This window comes from Vombatus ursinus, unplaced genomic scaffold, assembly GCF_900497805.2.
Source record: "Vombatus ursinus unplaced genomic scaffold, bare-nosed wombat genome assembly UNPS02005659.1, whole genome shotgun sequence".
Lineage (NCBI taxonomy): Eukaryota > Metazoa > Chordata > Mammalia > Diprotodontia > Vombatidae > Vombatus > Vombatus ursinus.
The window spans coordinates 12,359,584-12,383,494 of NW_020945437.1; the positions used below are offsets into that span (position 1 = coordinate 12,359,584).

Consider the following 23,911-nt stretch of genomic DNA (forward strand, 5'->3'; position numbering starts at 1 on the left):
TTCATGTCCTGGCTCCAACCCTTGGTACATGTAGCACCTTGAATAAGTTACTTCACCTGTAAGCCTCAGTTTCCTCCTCTGTAAAAGGAGGAGGGATAATAATATTTATTTGCTTTGACCACCTTCTTCATGGAAGTGGGAGGAATATGTTTTGTAAATCAAAGCATTCTATAATGACCTCAACAAACATTTATTAAGCATTTATTATATGTCAGGAACTGTGATAAGCACTGGGGATACAAAGATTCTAAAGGGGGAGGGGGTGAGAGACAATATGCAAATAACTGTGTACATACAAGATTCTTTATATATATATACAGTGGAAGTGGAAGGTGATCTCTGAGGGAAGGCACTAGCAGTGTGTGAAGGGCGGGGAAGGCCTCTTACAGAAGTTGAGATTTGAGCTGAGCCTTGAAGGAAGCCAAACAAGTCAGGAAGCCAAGGTAGAAGGACATTCCAGGCATAGAGGAGGGCCAGGGCAAAGACATGGAGTTGGGTAATGCATTTCTGGAGTGCTTTAAGGTTTTCGAAGAGAGGTAGGTAGGACAAGGAGTTTTGTCCCCAATGAATAGATAAGGAAACGGAGCCTTCAAGAGGTTAAATGCCCCGTTAAAGAAGCACAATTAGGGAGTGTGGGAGTTAGGGCTCAAAGTCCTGTCTTCTGATTTTGAATCTAGCCTGGTTTTCCATTATGCCATATTAACTTTGGCCAATTATAGGCAATTATGTTTACTGCCTGTCAAATGTGCAAGTGTCTACATTGAGGGCTATGCCAGCTGTGTGTCACTGACATGATGAATGAATAAACAACCTCTCTGTCCATGACTGGCCCCTGGTAGGATTAGTGTTAACAGATTAGCGCAGGGATAGAATTACCCATGATACAGCTCAGATTTATATAGTGGTCTTGGGTGATGTGGAACTGCTTGTGGCAGTTTGGAAAATGGCGGCACCAATTGACCAGGCTGGTTTCCAGCAGTTGGAGAAGGGATGGTTGGTGGCAAGCAACCTCATTTAGCAGACTGTCAAGAAAAGTGGAAGATTTGCAAAAGTCACCCTTACCAAAGAGGGGGCAGTCACCACACAGAGAATGGTGTAGGATGTGTGAGAGAGAAGGTGACTCACATTTTCATCTTGCTAGTCATGCCTGCATGTTTGTCTAATTAGCTGTCAGCAGGGCTGTCTTTGAACACACAACCCTGCAATGTAGAATGTGTATTGATTTGGTGAGATGTGAGTCACTCCCTGGTGAAAGACCATGCCCTTTACACTCTAGTACCATGGAGATAGTAAGGGGAGCCAGGGTCAAAGAGGACGTGGAAATTCAGTACCACCTATCCATCTGTTGCCCAATGAACTTAAGTGTGTCAAATCAACTAGACGAATGAATCACAGAATTATGGGATGCAGCAAGGTCTGTTAGAAAAACACTGCTTTTAGAGTTGGAGGACCTGAGTTCAAACCCTGGATTTGCTGCTTACCAACTTTGTGCCTCTGGGAAAGTCATTTAATCCATTTCAGCCACAATTGTCTATAATCATCTATAAAATAGGATTGGTGCTAGCTACATCACAGCTGGCATTGGGTGGATCAAATGAGAAGTGAAATAACTAATTTCACAAATAATTTCTCCCAGAGCACCCATAAGTGGCTAGGCCAACTACATGAATTAGTACTTGCTTTGGCATTGACTGATGATCTCTTGTAACATGGAATATCACAGGTATTTCTCTCAGACAGACATGGTAGACCCTGACACAACATCTGTCTGCTCTCTCCTGATGCCTCCGTCTTTACTGGCATCTACATTAGATAGAGTGCTGGATTTGGAGTCAGGAATATCAGGGTCTAAAGCTCATACTTTGGAGCCCCTGACACTTGTGACCCTGGAAAAGTCACCTAACTTCTGTGAGTCTTAGTCTCTCTATCTATAAAATGGGGATAATACTATTTAGAGTACCATCTTTTACCAGGGCTGTTGTGAAGCTCAAATTAGATCATGTATGAAAAGCATTTTCTGAGAGGCAACATGCAATGGTGGATAGGGAACTGGACTTAGAGAAAGGAAATCTCTATTCAAATCCTATCTCTGACTCTAATTAACTGTGTGACCTTGGACAAGTCACTAAACCTCTCTGACCCTCAGTTTTCTCATCTGTAAAATGGGAAAATAATAGGACTCGCTTCCCAGGGGTGTTGTGAACATCAAATAAAATAATATGACTATATATATATATACATATAGGTTTATATATACACATATACATGACTTTGCTAACTTTAAATTGCTTCAGCAGTTAAGTATTACATTGAAATTAGTGAAATGAAAGCAACCTATGAAACAATTAGTTTTGTAACACATTTAATAACTTAAAACTGCACTGAGTTTTGGAATACCCTGTCTGTCCCTTTACAAAGTACTTCATTGATGCTGTCTCATCTCATGATGATGTTGAGGAAGATGGTGATAAATATTTCTGTAGCACCTTGAGGTCTGAAATCAACATGCTAGGTAGGTAGTATAAACATTGTTCTCCCTGTTTTATAGATGAGGTGCCAGAGGTTTGGGGAGACAATGCAACATGTCCAACTCTGACTCCAAATTCAGCGTGTGTGGTTTTGTTTTTGTTTCCACAATAGCCTGTAGCTTTTCAAGACACTGGCTTCGCTGCCATCTTTCTGCTGTTTCCTGTCTTTAGTCCCTGCTCTTATCCCTACTTGGGTATAAAGAGGACAGTTGAGGAACATTCTAAAACTGAGGCTGAATCTGATGGAGGGCCTCGTGTGCATTGCCCTCTCTTTTGTCACAACCTCCTCCTTCGTCCCATCACGAATCATGCAATGTCGACCCGCAAACATTTATGAAGTGCCTACTATGTGTCAGGCACTGTGCTAAGCACTTGGGATACAAAAAGAGGCAAAAGACAACCCTTGCCCTCCAGGAGCTTACAATATAGAAACAACCCCGTGCCTTACCTGAGACAATTGGTTCTCAGTCTTCTAATGGTTCCCGGCAGTGACTGTGCTATCCTCTTTCACATGTTGAGACATTGTGGAGGGTCTGATGTGTTTTTCTTTGAGAACCTGGACTGATCTGTTCACCCTTCTTACCTCCTGGCTTCCCAGGTTCTCTTCAAGCATTAACTCAAATTCTGCCTTCTGTGAGAGGTCTTTCCTGGTCCTCCTCAATGTCAGGGCCTTCCCTCTGAGATGACCTTCCATTTATGTGTACATGCTTGTTTGCATATCATCTTCCATAGAATGTGATCTCCTTGAGGCCCGTTCTTATATCCCTAGCACTTAGCATAGTGCTTGGCAAATAGAAAGCGCTTAATAAGTATTTATTAACTGACTGACTAATAAGAAACAGAGCCAGGACGAGGGAGGGAGACCTTCAGAAAAGATAGTGTGATATAGTCAAAAGAACACTTGGGGTTCCAAAGCAGATGCTGCTTTCTGGCTCTTCTTTTGTTTCATAGCTGAGTGACCATGAAAAAAAAAAAAACCAATGTACCTCAGTTTCCACATCTATAAAATGGGTCATCTCTAAGGAACCAGCTAGGTCTAACATGTTTTATTCTAAGTCTCTTCTAGATACCACGTTCTATGTTTAGTGTTACAATGGCATAGGTTTTAAGTTCCCTTGCAGCTCTAATATTTTGGTTTCTAAGGTCTCTTCTAGTTTTTACATTATATGTTCTAGAGTCCCTTCTAGTTCTAATAGTCCATTGTGTTCTGAGGTCCATTTTGCTTTCCTAATTCAGGTATTTATACCAATAAAGCCACCCTCTTCAGAGGTAGCAGTATTCCAGTATAAGAGGGAGTTGTCTCTGTTGATGTTTTTATTTTAGTCCCAAGTCATTCCAACATCAAGGAATGTGCAGCCCTGTAGATTGTGACATGGGCAGTTGTTGGACTATTTCCTGACTGTATTCTGTTTCATCAATAGTGTTGAACTTCGGTTGCTTGGGCACTGAGTCCAAAGGGCCCCACACTGTGTGCTCAGCATATAGAAGGATGACAGAGATAAGGAAAAAACCTTTTCCATTTCTGTCCAGAGGCAGGAAAATGTGCGCAAGGAAAAAAAATAGAAACAATCCTCAGTTTATATAAAGTCTTGAGAGAAACTTGGGGGAAGGGAAGTGGGTCAAAACACAAAGCATTTTAGAGATCAGTTTGTTTATTTTTGAAGTAGGGGGGTTTGAGAAGAGTAGTCTGTCAGCTTGTAAACTAAGATGATTTAGGGGATCCCCATTGTAAACAATTACTAAAGAGGGGAAAAAAGATTCTTGGAATCAAAGCATCTCAGCATGAAGGATCTCAAAGATCATATGATTCTGCCTCCTCCTCTTCCTCTCCTTTTCCTGATCCAGGAATGCCCTTTATGGCTTAGAATCATAATATGTTAGATCCAAAAGGGACCTTAAGAGTCAAGTCCAATCTCCACATTTTGTAGATCAATCTACAAGGACAAATGAGGAAACTGAGGCCCAGAGAAGTTAAGTAACTTGCTGAAGAAATGTTGTAAAAGGTCACGAGGTCACGTAACTAGTTGGACTAAGATGGAAATAGTAATGCTCTGTCTATATGTGGCATATACCTACCCACCCCCTCAAATTAGGCTATGCACTCCTTGAGGGATGAAGCTTTGTATTCCCAGGGCCAAGGATGGGGTCCAGTGCAGAGAAGACAATAAATGTAGTGTAGTATGGTAGAAAGAGTGGTGGATTTGATCCTAGCTCTTCCATTTGCTACCTTTATGACCTTCATCAAGTGACTTAGATCATCAAGTAAACAAGTATTCCTGAGGTTATTATTGTGTGTCAGGCACTATGCTAAGTGCTGGGGATACAAACACAAGTTGAAAGATAGATCACTCCTGCCCTCAAAGAGTTTACCTTCTAATAGGGGAAGACAACACATAAAAGGGATATGAAAAGGTGGGGAAGAAATTAAGGTACCTGATGCTGGGGCATAGTAGAGAAAGTCCAGAGGAGCCAGGAATGCAGCCTGGAGAGGAATGAAGAAATAGCTGGTCTGGGCCTTCTCCTGAAAATGGAGGTTCTAAGAGAAACCAGCCAATCAGAGGGTGATGCCACAGGGGCAGCAAGAACTTCAAATATGTGAAGTCCAGGAGTAGAGTGAGCTTCCAGGGTGAAGAGGTTTCTAGGAAATTGTAGAGACATTGAGATGGTCAGTAGTGGAGCCTAATATCTCTGTGGCTCTGGTGCCTTCATCTACAAAATGAGGCATTGGAGTAAATGATCTCTCAAGGTTCCGTCTAGCTCAAAATCTTTGATCCTATGATTCTGTGATCCTATGTCTGTTGAAATGAATTGAAGTGGTTTCCTCATATTTTTGATGGGAAGCTTTAAATGAGATCAGGGATTGATTACCCACAGAAATGTAAGGAATTATTTTCGTGGAAATCTTTAAAATTCTGAAGATCATTGGGGAATAGCTGAAGAAAAGCTATGGCATATGAATGTAATGGGATATTATTTTGTTGGCAAGAATTAGTGAATGTGATGCACTCAAAGAAGCACAGGAAGATTTGTATGAATTGATACAGAGGAAAAAAAGCAGAACCAAGAAAACAATGTGCACAAATAACATGAAATGAATGCATGAATTAGAAAGATCACCAAAAGGAAGTTGAACTTCAAGTAATGGAAAAACCAAAGCAGGTCTTGAAGAAGAGATAGTGAAACATTCCTCCTCTCCCCTGACAGACAGGTTGACGATCCCTGGGACAGAGTATTATACACATTGTCCAAAAGGTTTTTGTACTTAATGCTTTAGCTTGATTTTTGTTTTTTGGGTCACAAGGGAGATTTCTATTTGGAGGGAGTGGGAAATGATTGTGATATAAAACCAAAATACATAAAATTCTTTTTTTCTTTGAAATGTTTTTACTTTATATATGTTTTATTTTGATTTATCAACAATCACTTCCATAAACTTTTGAGTTTTAAATTTTTCTCCCCCCTCCCTCCCTACCTCCCTCTCCAAGATGTCACACAATCTGATATAGGCGATACATATACATTCCTATTAAACATATTTTCACATTAGTGATGTTGTAAGTAAGAATTAGAACTAATAGGAGGAACCACCAGAAAGAGGAAACAAAACACAACAGAAGAAAAAAAATAGCAAATAGTATGCTTCTATCTGCATTCAAACTCCATAGTTCTTTCTTTGGATGTGGATAACATTTTCCATCATGAGGCTTTTGGAGATGTCTTAGATCCTTGTATTGCTGAGAAGGGTTAAGTCTATCAACATTAGTCACCCCACAACATAGCTGTTACTGTGTACAACATTTTCCTGGTTTGCTCATTTCACTCAGCATCAAACCATACAAGTCTTTCTAGGTTTTTCTGAAGTCTGCCTGTTCATCATTTCTTACAGCACAACATTTCATATAGTACACCAAAAAATAGTATTCCATTACATTCATATATCATATTCATAATTATGATTACTATCTGTGTCTTTCTCTCCATCCTTTTCCCCTCCTGTTTATGTTTTTCTTTCTCCTTTCTACTTTTCACTCCTCCCTAATGTTTTGCTCCCTCAGTCCCACCTCCCTTCTATTAGCCTCCTACCTTTTCTTCCCCTTTACCTTTACTATTTCTTCCCTCCCTTCTATCCCCCTCCCTTTTTTTTCCCCTTTTCCCTCCTACCATCTATAGGGCATGTTAGATTTCTATACCTAACTGATTATGTTATTCCCTTCTTGAGCCAAATCTGATGATAGTAATGTTCAAACAATACTCATCTCCCTCCCTTCTTTCCCTCTGCTATAATAGGTTTTTGTGCTTTTTCCTGTAATGTAATTTACCCTGTCTGCCTCCTTTCCTTTTCTCTCAGTACATTTTCTTTGTTAGATCAGACTAATCAACTTGTTGGATCCATTTAACTCACTTGATTAGATTTTTTTCATCATTACATCAAAGTAAATTTATACCCACCCCCTTTATGTATACCCCTTTAACATGGTGTAATAACAATACAATTCTCAAGAGTTACAAGTGTCATCTTCCCTTGTAGGGATGTAAACAATTTGCCCTTATTAATAGCATGTTGTTTCTCTCTGTGCCGTTTACCTTTTTATGTCTCCCTTGAGTTTTGTATTTGAAGATCAAATTTTCTGTTGAGCTCTGGTCTTTTTATCAGGAAGGTATGTAAGTCCCCAATTTCATTGAATATCCATCTCCTCCCCTGAAAGATCATGCTCATTTTCTCTGGGTAGTTGATCCTTAGTTGTAATCCAAGCTCCTTTGCCTTACGGAATATCATGTTCCACGCCCGACGGTCTTTTAATGTAGAAGCTGCAAAGTCCTGTGTAATCCTGACTGTGGTTCCATGATATATAAATTGTTTCTTTCTGGCTGCTTGCAGTATTTTCTCTTTGACCTGGTAATTTTGAAATTTGGCTATATTCTCCTTGGCGTTTTCAATTTGGAATCTCTTGAAGGAGGTGATCGGTGGAGTCTTTTTATGGCTATTTTACCCTCTAGTTCTAGGACCTCAGGGCAGTTTTCCTTTACAATTTCCTGAAAGATACTGTCCAGGCTCTTTTTTTCATCATGATTTTCAGGAAGAACAATAATTTTTGAATTGTTTTTCCTGGATCGATTTTCCAGGTTAGTTGTTTTACCAATGAGGTATTTTACATTTTCATCTATTTTTTCATTCTTTTGTTTTTGTTTGACTGATTCTTGCTCTCTCATGGAGTCATTAGCTTCCATTTGCCCAATTCTAATTTTTAACAAATTGTTTTCTTCTATTAGATTTTGTACCTCCTTCCCCATTTGGCCAATTGTATTTTTTAGGGACTTGTTTTCTTCAGTGTACTTTTGTTCCAGTTGGCCAGTTGTATTTTTTAGGGACTTGTTTTCTTCAGTGTACTTTTTTTCCAGTTGGCCAATTGTATTTTTTAGGGACTTATTTTCTGTAGTTAATTTTTGTCTTTCCTTTTCTAAGCTATTGACTCTCTCTTGCATACCTCTCATTTCTTTTCCCATTTTTTCTTCTACCTCTCTCATTTGACTTTTAAAGTCCTTCTTGAGCTCTTCTAAGAAGGCTTTGTGGGCTTCAGACCAGTTGATTTTCCCTTTTGAGGTTCCAGGTGTGGGTTTGTTGACAATGTTGTTCTCTTTAGAATTTCTGCCTTGATCTTCACTCTTCTCATAATAAGAATCTATCATATGTTTCTTTTTGCTCATGGTGTTTGCTTATTTCCTGGCCTTTAAAAAGATTGAGCTCTCCTGCTGAAGAGCAGAGGGCACTGACCCAAGCTTCTTGTATTGGGAGCCTAGGGCCTGTTCACTAGCTTTGTGTGCTGGGGCCTCCAATATTAGCAGTTGGAGGCTATAGGGTTCTGGCAACTTACTTGGTGTTGGTGTGGAATCAGCAACACTGGAACTCTAGTGGTAGGATTGGGTAGTGTGGCTCCTGGAGATTGCCTGCTCACCCGGGCCTTTCCTTCCTTTCGCTTTCTTCAGCTCCTTTCAGAAGGATGTTTAGGGTGCTTATCCACCTGGGGCCCCTTTGAGTGCTGCTTCCCTTAGTTTTGCTGAGGCACTGGGACACCCGGTTGCTGTAGAATGCTTAGGCACCTGGTGGTTTTCCAAGCTGGTTTCCACTGGTTCCCTCGCCCTCAGTGAGGCACTTGGGGGTCCAGGTGTTGGTGTTTGCCTGCTCCACCACCTAGGCTTCAGGATCTCCTAATATGCTGAGGTGGGGCTTTCCAGTAGCTTGCTGGGACACCTCCTGTTCTGTACTGCTCCCCTTCCCCCAGGGCAAGAGGAGCCTTTCCCATTAATCCCTCAAGCTACATGGGCTACCAGACTGCTGCACCCCATCTTTCTTCTGGTTCAGTTGTTCCAGGGTTTTTCCTGGGGTGATATTTTCTGGGCTTTCAGAGGTTAATAAGGGAGTGAAGAGCAACTCATCTCTTACTCCACCATCTTTTCCATAAAATTCTTTAAAGGCATAGAACAGTATACAAATGTCTGATTGTGGCATGTGAGTAACCTTGAATCCTTAAGTAAATTAAGTGATTAAGTAATAGCAGCTGGAAAGGCTTTGAATATGGGCCTACCAATGGACTGTTTTTCTGTTGTCCAAGGAATGGCCCAGATCATTTTGGAAAGTTTCATTACCAGAAGTTTGGTCAATGAATGTGCAAATTATTTGACTACAGCATCTCATAAAGGCCATCTTCTAAGTTTTGGAGAGGTTGTGAGGTGCTCTGGTAGAGGCAGGATCCTGAAAATATGGATAGGGTGAGCACAGACTTGGTTTCTGAACCCCCAATATTACTATGATTGCTGTTGCTGCTCCCATTAGATAGACAAATTTAGATTTTATGAAGGGAAACCTTCTTAACTACTAGATGTGTCTCACAGGGAATGGGCTGCTTCTGGGGCAGTGGGATCTCTCTTCATTGGAGGTTCTTAAGCAAATCTGGATGAGTATTTGTTGGAGAAGGCATCCTTTATCAGGTAGAAATGTTGGCCTTTGAGGTCACTTCCAACTCTAAAATTGTGTGACTGTGGTTTGGGTTTGAGGATCAATTACTAGTCACAGGAAGTTGTAGCCAAGGTTTCATTATTATGTCCTATTCCTTGCTCCTCCTTTGATACCATCCCTTACCCCTTTTCTCCAGGTACTAGTCCTGAACATGTAGTGAATGAACCAGAGTTTGTGCAGAAGTATTGAAACATTAGCTGCCATACATATCTGGGCTATTGTGGGAGGGTTGGCTGTTTCAAAGAGCACCTTCAAATGACAGTTACCCCACCTACTGTAGGTACATCTCTGTCATTGTTATCTATCTTGGTGAAGCCTATGGACCCCTTATTAGAATTATGTTTCTAAAGACTTAATGGGATTTACAAAGGAAACTAGTTATGTTGAAATAGGTTTTTTTTTGAAATAGTAAAAAATAGCAAGAGCACTGACCTAAGGTTAGGAATCCTTGTTGTAGGAGTATTCCCCCAATTAATGTAATTAATTAAAGCATTCAAATCTTAGAACGTGGTCTCCATCATTTGTAGTGGATGAAAAAAGTTGTCACCAGCTTGCCAACCTTCTGCTGATGAGCATGCCATTGCTCAGATACTGTCATCTGTTGCCAGCGGTTACCAGGTTTTGAGCATGGATCTCCTGTCCCCAAGTCAGGTGTTCTTTCCTTTAGTCTATACCTAGGCCCCAGTGGCTGATCCAGGCCTCATCATGGACACTGAGCCATAAGAATTATAAAGGCTAGGAAGCAGAGGACAGAGCATTCATTAGTCATTTACTAGTCTTCAGGTCTGAAGATCTGTTTGCATATCACCTCTGGCACTTACTAGCTTACTAGTTTGACCCTGGACAAACTGTTTAGCTCATCTGAGCTTTGGTTTCCTTAAATCCTGGTTGAAATGAATTGACTATGACAGGATGGGCAATTGCCATGGGCACCATCTTCCTTATGTTCCTGGTTAGTGTTTATGTGTCTTGCTGCGTGAAACTGTTTAGGAATGAAGCAAAAGGTGCTTCCTTTGTGCATGCATACAGAGCAGGGCTAGTCAGTCAATTAAGCACCTACTATGTGTCAGGTACTGTGCTAAGTGCTGGCAAAAGACAGCCCTAGCTCTCAAGGAGTGCAGTCTAATGGGGGACACAATGACAATTACGTAGAAACAAAATATGTGTGGGATGAATTGGGGACAATCTCAGAGAGAAGGCACTAGAACTAAGGGGAATTGGGAAAGGCTTCTTGATGAAAGTGGAATTTGATCTGAGATAGGAAGCAATCCAGGGAAGCCAGGAGAAGTTCCAGAAAGTGGGGCAGTCAATGAAAATGTATAGGGTTGGGAAATGGAATGTCTTGTTTGAGAAATAACCAGAAGGCCAGTGTCCCTTGATCTCGCAGTATTTGGGAGGGGAATAAGTTGTGAGGAGACTGGAAAAGTAGGAAGGGGCCAGGTTATGAAGGGCTTTGACAGCCTAACAGAGGATTTTCCATTTGATTCTGGAGGTAATAGAGAGCCACTAGGATTTACTGAATAAGGGTGGGGTGGGTGGTGAGACCTGAGTTTTTAGGAGGATCGGTTTGGCAGCTGAATGCAGGACAGATTAAAGTGGGGAGGGGCTTGAGGCCAGGAGACCACCTAGCAAGCTAGTGCTAGGCACAAGAGTAAAGCCTGTGAAGTGTGTCTGGTATCCCATCATTCATCACTTCAAGATTTAAGTTCTTCCCATTTTCCAGGCCTAGGGCTGGGTGTTGAGAATACCAAGACAAGAAATAAAAAATCAGAAAGCTTACAGTCCAAGGTAGGACAGTGGAAGGAAGGAAGGAAGGAAACAAGCATTTGAAACACCTACTATGTGCCAGGCACTGTGATAAGTGCATTACAAATATTATTTCATTTGAATCTCACAACCCTAGGAGGTAGGTGTGATTTAACAGTGGAGGAAATTGAGGCAGATAGGGGTTCAAGTGACTTGGCCAGGGTCACACAGCTAGTAAATATCTGAAGCTGAATTTGAATTCAGGTCTTCTTGACTCCAGGCCCACCCTTTTATCCCTTGCACCACCTGGTTGCCTCCCAGTGGGTGGGGCATGGAGTGAAGGAGGAGAAGGAAGAGAGTTATAGAGAGAGATGGGATGTTGATATAACCTTTACATAGCAATACTATAAAGGTCTAGAGTGGGATGAGAACAAAGGAAGGAACAAGGCAAAGTTCTAGGAAAATCTGAGACAGGAGAGAATATTTTAAGCAAGAAAGAGCAGGGAATGTGGTCCATGAGTTAAGCCTTGTCAGAAAAATAAGAGATAAGACCTTCTGACTTTAATGCCCATGGAAGGTCATTCATTGTTGAAGACAGTCTATAAGTATAGCATTGGGTAAATAATAATAATATCAATAACAACAATAATAATAGTAATGATTCATATAGTGCTTTAAGGTTTGCAAAGCACTTTAACTCTATAATCTCATTTGATCCTCACAAAAAATCCAATGATATTGTTGCTTCCCATTTTACAGATCCATTCAGTAAACATTTATTAAGCACCTACTACGGGCCAGGCACTGTGCTAAGCCCTAGGAATATAAGAAGAGGCAAAAGACAGTCAGTCTCTATTTGCAAGGAGCTTACAATCTAATGATGAGCAAACTGAGGTATAGAGAGGTTAAATGACTTCCCCAGGGTTACACAGCTAGTGTCTGAGGCAGGATTTGAACTCTACATCTTCCATATTCCAAGTGTAGCACCCTATCCCCTCTGCTACCCAGCTACCTCACTATCATGAGGAGAGAGCATATTCCTGACATAGTATGGTATGTTGGGGAGGATGTGTGGCCTGGGAGAGGACAGGAAGAAGGAGATGGATTTCCTAGAGGCAAAAGGACCTCAGCCTTCCGACACAGGGAAGGGAGGGAAAAGAGAGGGGAAGGAAGAAAGGAGTAAAAAAAAGGCATAAAAGTCAGGAAGGAGAAAACGAAGGGAGGAAGGGAAAGAGAAGGAAAAGAAGAAAGGACAAGGAGAGGGATAGAAGACATCCAGAAAGGAACAAGGGAGGGATGGAAAAGACAAGGGAAAGAAGAAAGGAGCAAAGAGGGGGATAGCCTAGGAGCTGGCCAGCGTGGATTTTAGGCAGGGCTCTGTTCCTAACTAGCCATGTGACTCAGATATGCCACCTGACCCCTCCAGGTTTTTGTTTTCACCTCTGAGGAAATGAGGGGTTTAGAGCAGATAATCTCAAAAGCCTGACATTGTGTGAGTCTATGATTTCCCCTTCAGGTTCTCAATACCCTTGAAGCAGTCAGAGTTCTCTGCTACAGATTCCTGTTTTCTCCTTGTTCCAGACCATTCCTGACCTCCTACCTCCCCGTAAGAATTTATTTGTCCTGTGTTCTATTTCTTCTGGTCCTTGGTCTCTGCTAGATCATAATTTTTATTTATATGGAGGCTTTACAGTTTACAAAGGACTTTGCAGATATTTCTTTTCACCTTCTCAGCAACTCCAGTAGTTAAGTTGGGCAAATACTGATTCCTGTTGTACAGATAAGGAAACTGAAACTTAGAAAGGATAATGACTTCCCAAGCTTATACAACCAGTAAGTGACAAAACAATGACCCAAGCCCAGGCCCTCTGACAGGTAATTCAGTGTTCTTTTTGTTCTTGGTGTTCCCTTCTCCACCCCCTTACCCTAATCCTTCCCATGCAAAGTCTAGCTCAAGTTCCGTTTCTTTCATGAGGCCTTCCCTGGCCCATATAGCCCAGGGGGACCTTTCTCTTCCTCTGTCTTCTCTCAGTTCCTATAGCAGTTACTATCTATATTACTCCTCTGGTCCCTTAAGCATACAGGATGTTGCATTATTACTTAACTGTGTCTTCTCAACTGGATTGTAAAGTACTGGAAGGTGGGGTCCATAACTTGCTTCCTCTGTTTGTCCCTCAAGACCTGCTTAGCAATATGTGCACATAGTAGGTGCTCAGTATATATTTCTGGAAGGAAGCTAGTCAGGAAGGAGGGAAAGGAGGGAGGGAAAAGAGAGGGGAAGGAAGAAAGGAGTAAAAAAAGGCATAAAAGTCAGGAAGGAGAAAAGGAAGGGAGGGAGGGAAAGAAAAGGGAGAGAAGAAAGGACAAGGAGAGGGATAGAAGAATCCAGAAAGGAACAAGGGAGGGATGGAAAAGACAAGGGAAAGAAGAAAGGAGCAAAGAGGGGGATAGAAAGCAAGAAGGAGGAAAGAAGATAGGCAGAAAGGACAAGAAGGTAAGGAATAAAGATAGGGAGGAAGGCAGAAAGAATGGGTTTGAGACTTGGATTTTCTCCAGTGGTAGAGAATCTCTAAGTAGGTGGTCACACGTTAGCATAATTTCTGTTTGAACAATGAAAAATCCACAAAGTATAGTTTGTTTCTTTGAGCCCCAGCTCAGCAGGAGTCTCCATTTTATTCATCTCACTGTGCATGAACTGCATCAGTATAGAAGGAGGAGGGAGGGAAAAATACACTTTCATGTAACCCTGAGTCTGCTGAAAAAGGTCATTTTGATAAATGGCTTATGTTGCCAAAATCAGCATTGTTTAGAATTGCAACTGATGTTTGCAATCCTTTACTTCAGTTTTCTTCCACTAAAATTTTCCCATACCCTTTCTTCACTCATCTCTTTGAAATTCCCCAGCTTTTCTGAATCTCAACTGGGTGTATGCACTTGTGGGAAGCTGTTCCTTGGTTTGTATTACTTGGGACTTTGCCATGACTTCACTGCAGGGGAACAGGGTTATTGCTTTGGGTCCAGTTTCTTAAAAAGTTCCTACCCTGAGCACTGGTAACTGTAGGCTAGATGTCTCTAGCGGAACATAGAATCCTAGAATACTGTAGTTCCAAGGGAACTTAAGGCCACTTCTAGTTCAATACCCTGTCTTCGGGCCAGTAGATACCAAAGTCATTACATACAGGACATTTCCTATCCTCACAATGGTATCATTTTTGAAGTTGCCACAGAGGCCTAGGTTTGCAAGGCTAGTCTGTACTGTTTTTGGTGGAAAGAGCTGGACTGGGGAGTCAAAAGGCTGAGTTCCAGTCCTGACTTGGCCATTTGCTAGTTTCGTGACCATGGGGTGGTCACTTTAACTTTTTGAGTCTCAGTCTTCTCTTCTGTAAAATGGGGGTTGTAAAAATACTTGCGCATATGTTTTTCCGCTTTATTTTTCTTGCTTTTTTTTATAGCATGGTTAATATGGAAATATATTTTATGTAACTTCACATGTATAATGGGTATCATTGCTTGCCTTCTCAATGGGTGGCGGGTGGATGGAGTGAGGGAGAGAATTTAGAACTCGAAATAAAAATAATACTTGCACAACCTACTTCATGGGGGTGTTGTGGGGTTCAAATGAGATTGTGTTAAATACTTCATAATAATAAGATGTGAGTGTATGAACAATAACTCTGCTGTTAACCTTGTGACTTTGGATAAAGTCTGGACTCCAGTTTTCTCACTGATAAAAGGAGAGCTAGGCTAGCCATGTGACCATGGGTATGCCACTAAACCACTTTGGGCCTCAGTTTCTTCATTGGTAGAATGAGAGCTAGGATAGGCATGTGATCTTAGGTATGACACTAAATTGTATGGACCTCAAATGCCTCTTTGTTAAATGAGGAGTTTGGCAGATTCTACTTCTATTGTACCATGGTAGAAAAAAAAAAGTCAAAAGAGTCAAAAGACCTAGAGCCAAATTTTGGTTCTACCACTTAATGCCTATATGACTTTGGGTAAGTTACTAAATCTCCCTGAGCCTCAGTTTCCTCGTTGTAAATTGAGGAGGTTACATTGTTTTGGTCTCAAAGGCCCCTTTTAGGTCTAAATCCTATGGTCTTCTGACTAAGATGGTCCTTTCAGACTCTAATGATCCATTAGACGCCTCTGACTCTGAGGTACTTTAGGTAGAGTTCGGATAAGCTGCCACTAGGTAGAACATGGTGCCTTGGCTAAAGCCTTCTGGCAGTTTGATGTAGTGGAAAGAGCCCGGGCAGAAGACCTGAGTTGTAGGCTTGGTTCTGCTACAGATTACTCACATGAACTAGGGAAAATCACTTGGCCTCTCTGATCCCTAATTTCCTATAAAATGTGGATAATTAGGCCTGTATTGCTATTACCTCTTAGTGTTATTGATGAGGTAAAGCACAGAAATCTTTTTGTAAAGAGAGATCTAGATGTCAGTCCTTGCTATGATTATTATTGTGAATGATTCCTATGGTGGGAACAGAAAGGGTTGCTTAAGGTGTGGATAGCTGAAAGGAAACAGAGCTTGCTTTTTCTCTCCAGAACAGAATCCTCCAAGGGCAGCATTCCAGGCATGGGAGACAGCCAGTAGAAAGATAGAGACAGGAGATGGAATGTCATGTGAGGAATAGGGAAGAGGCCAGTCACTGGATTGTAGACTATGTGGAGGGAGTAAAATCTAAGAAGAATGGAAAGATAAGAAAGGCCAGGTGTGAAGGGCAAAGATTTTCTATTTGATCCTGGAGGTAATTGGAAGACACTGGAGTTTATTGACTAAGGAGGTGGAATATATACACACCAAAGTTATTAATGACCTCTTAGTTGCCAAATCCAGTGGTGTTTTCTCAATCCTTATCCTCCTTGACCTCTCTGCAGCCTTGGACACTTGATTACCCTCTCCTTCCTGATATTCTCTTCTCTCTGGGTTTTTGAGACTTCCCTGTCTTCTGGTCTTCTTCTTGCCTATCTGTCCACTCCTTCTCTGTCCCCTTTGTTGGATTCTCACCCAGATCACACTCTCTAACCCTAAGTGTTCTGGGTCCTGGGTCTTCTTCTCATCTCCCTCTGTACTATTTCACTTGATGATCTCATCAGCTCCCAGGAATTTAGTTACCATCTCTATTCTGATCTGCCCTAACCTCTCTGTTGATCTCCAGTCTCCCATCTCCAACAGTCTTTTAGACATCTCTAACTAGATGTCCAGTAGACAGACATCTTAAACTAAACATGTCCAAAACAATTCATTCTCCCAAACCCTCCCCACCTCCTACCTTCCCTATTACTATAGAGGACAACACCATCCTCCCAGTCCCTTAGGCTCCCAACTTAGGAGTCATCCTGGATTCCTCACTATCTTTCATGCCTCCCATATCCACGATGTTGCCAAGGCTTGTTCATTTTACCTCTGCAACATCTCTTCTATATGCCCCCTCCTTTCCTCTGATGCTGCCACCATTTTTGTGCAGGCCCTTATCACCTCACCCCTAGATTATTGCAATAACTGCAAGTAGGTCTGCCTGCCTCAAGTCTCTTCTCACTCCAATCCATCCTCTAGTCAGCCACCAAAGTGGTTTTTCTAAAGCACAGGCCTGACCACATCACTCCTGTACTCAAAAAACTCCAGTGGCTTCCTATTGTTTCCAGGATCAAACACAAAATGGTTAAAGGCCTTCATATCCTAGCCCTCTCCTATCTTTCCAGTTTTCTTACCTTTTACTCATCATCCCTTACTTTCATCCAGTCACACTGGCCTCCTGGCTATTCCATGAGCAAGACACTCCAACTCTCAGTTCTGGCCATATTTTCTGGCTGTCCCTTGTGCCTGGATGCTCTCCCTTTTGATTACCACTTACTAAATTCCCTGGCTTCCTTTAAGTCCCAACTCAAATTTCATCTTTTACAAGAAGCCTTTCCTAACCCTTCTTAATTCTAATGTCTTCCTCCTGTGTATTATTTCCTATTTATCTTGTATATAGCTTGTTTATATATGTTTGTTTGCATGTTTTCTATCCATTAAATTGTAAGCTCCTTGAGGTTAAAGGATGTCTTTTGCCTTCAAGAAGCTGACAGTCTGAAGGAAGACAAAACATAATAGGAAACTGAAAATTTGAGTGTGAGGGAGAGAAGACGGAGAAGGTATAGGAAAAGTTAGTCAAAAATGAAGAGTTGTGTGAGCTGAGTTCTCTCCTTAAATGGAGATGTAGATTTCATGGCCCCATTCTTCAGTCAGAGAAGCAGAGAGTAGGGATGATATTAAGCAAATCTAACATCATATGCAGTATTCCACCCCATAGTATCTCACTTCTGTAAAGACAGGTGGGAAGACACATTCTCATATTTCTTTTTTTGGGCCAAGCTTCCGTCACCATCATTTCACAGGAGTGTTCCTTCTATTGATTCTTATTAAATGTTTATGAAACTACTCTTTTGGGGTTATGAGCCATTTTCAACCTTTGATATATATAGTAAGTGAATCTAGGTGATAAAATGTAAATTTAGTCATAATAATTTCTTTAGTCAACTTACTAATAATGAGCTAAGAGACAGAAGGAGGTATGACGTGTAGGAGAAGAGAGATGTGAGTGCAGATGCAAGAAATAAGAATTTAACATGATAATCAATCAATAAACATTTATTAAGTACCTGCTATATGCCAGTAAGGTGGCGAAATGGATAGAGTGTTGGCCTGGAGTCAGGAAGGCTCATCTTCCCGAGTTCAAATCTGACCTCAGACACTTACTAGTTGAGTGACCCTAGGCAAGTCACTTCACCCTGTTTGCCTCAGTTTCCTCATCTGTCAAATCAACTGGAGAAGGAAATGGCAAATCATTCCAGTATCTTTGCCCAGAAAACTCCAAATTGGATCACAAAGAGTTGGAGGTGACTGAAATGACTGAACAACAGCAACAACATGTGCCAGGCACTGTGCTAAGCTCTGGAAATACCAAAACAGTTAAAAAAAAAACAGTCTCTGCCCTCCAGGAGCTTACAATCTAATAATCTTATCTGTAGCATAGGAAAGTTTTTAAATCACTTTTACGTGCATTATGCAGGTTTATCTTCACAACAGCCCTGTGAGGTACAGTATTACTGTGTTCACACATGGTCTACAACTTAGGATGCTTTTCTAGTGTTTATCTACTATCTTACTCATGACAGATAACCTGGTCTGGTAGAAACAACACTAGACCTCGAGTTAAAGAAAGTGGGCTGAGACTAGGAGTAGTGGTTAATAGAACTGGGGATGTTTAACCTAGAGAAAACCTGGGTGAGGCATGATAACTTTCCTCAAGTTTTGAAGGAAGAGAGATTAGAACTGTTCTGCTTGATCCCAGAGGGTAGAGCTAGGACCAAAGGGTGAAAGATGCAGAGAGGCAGATTTAGATTTGTTGTAAGAAAAACTTCCTAACAATTAGAGGAGAAGGGAAGGGGAAGGAATAAGCATTTACATAGCACCCGCTATGTGCCAGGCACGATGCCAAATGAATATTTTACAAATATTATTAGAGGCAGCTAAGTGCTGCAGTAGATAGAATGCCAGGCCTTGATTTCAAATCTGACCTCAGACACCTACTAGCTGTGTGACCCAGAGCAAGTTACTTAACTCCTGCTTACCTCAAGTTTCCTCACCTGTAAAATGGAGATGATAACAGCACTTATCTCTCAGGGTTGTTGTGAGGATCAAATGAGATAATATTTGTAAAGCATTTAGTGCCTGGCACTAAGTAGGCACTATATGGATGTTAGCTATTATTTTTATTATTATTATCTCATTTGTTGAAAGTTGAGGGGGCTTTCTTGAGGGGTCATAGATTCCCCCGTGATAAAGTCTTTAAGGTAAGGCTAGATGATCACTTATAAATGATACTTCTCATAAGGAATGGGTTGGGGTAGATAGAGGTTTCCTCCAAAGCTGAGTTTCTCTGATTAAATCCCACTTCTATTACTTGATGTGTGACCTTGGGCAAGTTACTTACCCTCTCTGAAATATGGTCATCCTCATACTGAAGATAATACCACTTGAACCATCTACTTCACAGGGTTGATGAGAAGTCCTTGTGCTTTGTAAATTGCAAAGTAGGTTATAAATATGATATACCTTCATTATTAGATGAGCAGGATGATTACATTCATATACTATGACTTGTTCAGCCATTCCCCAATTGATGGGCCAGGGATGTTTCTTATTTGTCTTTGCATCTCCCACAGATCCTGCTGCAGTGTGTAGGTTATAATAGGTACTTAATGAGTGTTTGTGCATTTTTGGATGAATAAACGAATGTCCATTTGCTACAGGAATCAATTAAGCCCTAAAACGTGTCTGGGAGGACAACATGATCTAGTGGAAGTCTTTTTAGTAGGAGGCGTATAGGCCTAATAGTCAAGAGATTAGTAGGTTCTGAGCCTGACTCTACCCGTTAGCAATGTGACCTTGGACAGTGTCTTAATGTTAGTGGGTCTCAGTTACCTTATCTATAAAACAATACTAGTTCAATTTCATGGATATTTATTAAGTGCCTGATTTATGCAAGACACTGTGCTAGTTGCCAGGGTATAAAAAAACAAAACAAAATTCCTTCTCTACCCTTAAGGAGCTTATATCCCTCTGGGGAAGGTGGGAATATGATAATGATAACTCAGATTTACAACTTTGTGAGGTAGATAGCACAAGTATCATTATCCCCATTTCATAGACAAAGATATTGAGGCTCAGGCTGTGACCTGCCTGAGAGGCACACTGATAATAAGTGTCAGAGTCAAGGTCCAAACTTCTGATTTGAGGGTTTTTCTGATTTGAAGACAAGAAATCTTTTCTTTCTTTTTTTTTTTTTTTGGCCAGGCAATAGGGTTAAGTGACTTGCCCAGGGTCACATAGCTAGTAAGTGTCAAGTGTCTGAGGCCACATTTGAACTCTGGTCCTCCTGACTCCAGGGCCAGTGCTCTATCCACTTCACCACCTGGCTGCCCCAGACAAGAGATCTTTTCCTTAGAGTTCTTTTGAATATACCATACTGTCTCTAAATAATACTTTGAGTTAGAAGACTTCTAAGAGGTATCAAACTCAATTATCTGCAAAACTCCCAAGTGCAGCCCAAACCAGATTAAAATGTAATTGGGAAATGTTTAACAAAATAAGTAAAAATACTATAGAGGTACATAGATAATGTTAATTTGTGGTTTTCTAAATCAACATGGGGCCACAGGGTTTCATTTCTATTTGAGTTTGACACCATTGTTCTGAGGTCCCATCTAGCTCTCCCATTCCTTATTCCAACATTTTGTGTTGGAACATCCCTTCTGGCTCCAATATTCTTTGACTTGGTCAAGGTCATACACAGCTAGTGTTGGAACATGAACCAAACTCTTGGTTCCTGGTCTTGTGTTATTTCCACCAACCAAAACCACTTCATGAAAGAGGCCCCTCATTCTTTTTATAATTGGCTGTCTCTGGGACTCCAGATGATTTTCTAACTCAAGGGACGAGAAGGGGAAAGAAGGAAATAATTTGGTCAGTTTTTCTTCCATGATAAGCAGATGCTCCAAAGGAGAAATATTTAATGAAGTCTGCTGAAGTTGCTCTGTTATTTGCCCTCTGGTTGAGAAGGTGGCCCCTCTTGGTGGGGTTGTAACACCATCTGGACCTTGGCAAAGTTGTCTGTAATCATTCCAAGGAGACCTCAGAATCCATTCAGAATGATCTCCAAGGTTTTGCCCTTCAGGCTCTAGAATTGATTTCCATGCAGCAGGCTTTGTCTTTAGCCCACATTCCCCCTGCTGACCTGCCCTGTGCTCCCTGTCACTTTGTATTGACAGACCAACACTGTGGGTATGTTGTTTCTACCTTCCCCTAACTCTGGCCTTTAAGCAGGCTGTAGCCTCTGTTTCACTTCACTTCTCTTTTTTTTTTTAATTAAATTTTATTTTCAGATTAGAATTCTCTCCCTCCCATTTCTCCTCACCTCCTTCCCCAACTGGGAAGGCAAGAAAAACAAAATTCCTGTTACAAATAAGTATAGTCAAGCAAAAAAAAAAAAATTCTGACACTGACTGTGTCCCAAAGAAATAGAGCCTCAATCTATAGTCCAAATCTATCACTTCTCTCAGGTGGCAGAGAGAATGTTTCACCGTGACTCCCCTGGAATTGTCATTCTTAATCTTCTGAGAAAGGATATGGCTGGGGAGGCAACGGGGCTCAAAGTTGTGTCATAGGAGGACTGACTGTCAGAACTGGACATTTTTAGCTTGGGTAGAAAAAAAAAACAGTGAGAACATGACAGAGGCCTTCAAATATCTAAAAAGCTGCCCCATAAGGAGAATGTGATAACTGGCCTTCATTCTGTGCTTTAAGATTTACAAGGTACTTTGCATATGCTGCCTCATTTGATCCTCACAGCTGCCCTTTGAGTTTGGGGCTATTATTATCCCCATTCTATAGATGAGCAAACTGAGACAAAGAGGGTAAGGGATTGCCTTGTGTCACATAGCTAGTTATGTGTCTGAGGCAGGATTTGAACTCCAAGTCCAACACTGTCACCTGTGTCATCTAGTTACAATAATAAGGAATAGACTTTCTGTTTGACTCCAGAGGATAGACCTAGGCCCAATGGATGGGAGCTAAAAGAAGACAGATATTGATGCCACGTAAGGAAGAACTTTCTGACAAGTAGAGCTATCTCAAAACAATATGTGCTGCCTCAGAGGGTAATGAGCTCTCCATTTCTGGGGGTGTACAAGCAGGGGCTTGGTGACAGGAGTGTGTTGGAACCAGCTCCATTTAGGACTTGATTTATTATTTTATTACAATTAAGGGAAATGAGGTTTGGAGAGGTTAAATAATTTTTATCATTTAAACAATGTCACTCTGATAAAAAAAATTATTTAACCTCTTCAAACCTTTTTTTTTTTAATCACCTAAACAATGGAATTAGGCAAGGAGGTGATACAGTGGATAGAGTGCTGGGCTTGGAATTAAGAAGACCTGAGTTCGAATCCAGCCTCAGACACTTACTAGCTGTGTGACCCTGGCCAAGTCACTTAACCCTGTTTGCCTCAGTTTCTTCATCTGTAAAATGAGCTGGAGAAAGAAATGGCAAACCACTCCAGTGTCTTTGCCAAGTAAACCCCAGATGGGGTCATGAAAAGTCCAACACAACTGAAATATGGCTGAAAACAATGGAATTGGCAGACTTGGAACTTGAATCCAGGTCTCCTGACTAACTCCAGGGCTCTTCCACTCTACCACATGACCTGGATAAAAGAGGGGGACATGTAACAACACTAGAATAGAGAACGTGATGAGTGACAGCAAGAAACAATTAAATTCAATAAGCATTTATTAAGTATGACCAGCTGTATGCTGGGTGTGGGGCAAGGTGCTCAGGATTTGAGTAGAGGGAGGGACCCAGATCTGTGATGTCCTAGGTGTAAAGAACTTTTGGCAAGGAAATTTCCTCTCTTAATGAGGTTTGGTATCTGCACTGGAACTTCTAGTGTTAGAGAGAATTGCCTGGGAGCATGGAGAGTTTGGGTGAATTGTCCAGGGTCACACAGCCAGTATGTTTTAGAGGTAAGACTGACCCTAAGTCTTTCTGATTCCAAGGCTGGCTTTATCTCACTGTGCCTCATTGCCTCCAGACACCGGGGTTACCGAGGAAAACCGAGTGACTATTCTCAAAAAGCTTCCATTCTGCCAAAACATTGTGGGGGATTCAAGGACATCTCTTAACTTTGGCCCACAATCTTCCTCCTCTGATTCTCATTTCACTTCTCTCCTACCAAAAAACAACATTTCTAGTGATCCTCTGTCTTATCTCACACACACCAACAGTGTTTTTGTGTTTCCCTTTGAACCTTGAACCTATGCCTCCTTCTCACTCCAAAAGAAAATAGAACTTATCATTTGAGGACCTGTATTTTGACTGCCTGGAGGACTAAAGGTCACCAGTGACAGAACATATTTGTCAGTCTCAGATCTGTGGTGTGACCCAAAGAGGAAAGTCATATTTTTCTTTAGATGAGTCAGGCCTGTGGTTACTGAGGAGACGGGGACAGAGTAGATAAACCTTGCCTGTCCCATCTGACTGAGCTGCTTCCTACAATTCCTCCTAATTATTGCATTTCTTTGCCTTGCAGCTGTGTCAATGAGTATGGAAGATTATGATTTCCTGTTCAAAATTGTTTTAATTGGAAACGCTGGTGTGGGGAAGACGTGCCTAGTCCGACGTTTTACTCAGGTAAGGTGCTCTTGGTGCGGACAGAGGGAGTTGTCCTGAGATGGAGTAGACTGGGGAGGGATAGAGTGTTAGTTTTAGTCATAGGTAAGGACAGTTGATGGGGTGGGGTTGCAAAATTTCATCACTGGGGCCATACTTCTAATGTGATCTTTCCAAATGTAGCAGGTTTATATACTGATCAGTCATTCTCAGACTTTTCCAATATTTGTGACAATTCAAGGCAAAAAAAACTCCATGGGCTATCTATTCAGACCCCTTTGTCACTTCTTAGAATGAATGAGAAGAACAGTTTTGTTTTTAATGACACATCGATGTGGGACTTTATTAAACACACACACACACACACACACACACACACACACACACACACACACACACAC

At 41.3% G+C, this 23,911-nt stretch overlaps 1 protein-coding gene across 5 annotated transcripts in view; it reads left to right on the forward strand.

Annotated features, from left to right (window-relative positions):
• RAB30 (RAB30, member RAS oncogene family) overlaps positions 1-23,911 on the forward strand; it is a 122,561-nt gene that overhangs the window by 79,354 nt on the left and 19,296 nt on the right. For 2 of the 5 annotated variants that reach the window (XM_027848236.1, XM_027848235.1), the window contains one exon: positions 23,431-23,531. In XM_027848236.1, the coding sequence (XP_027704037.1) occupies positions 23,439-23,531 (93 nt within the window). In that variant the 5' untranslated portion in view covers positions 23,431-23,438. Of the gene's footprint in view, positions 1-13,141; positions 13,165-21,738; positions 21,757-22,760; positions 22,865-23,430; positions 23,532-23,911 lie in introns of those variants that run through there. The other 3 variants (XM_027848237.1, XM_027848238.1, XM_027848234.1) reach the window with 3 other exon arrangements.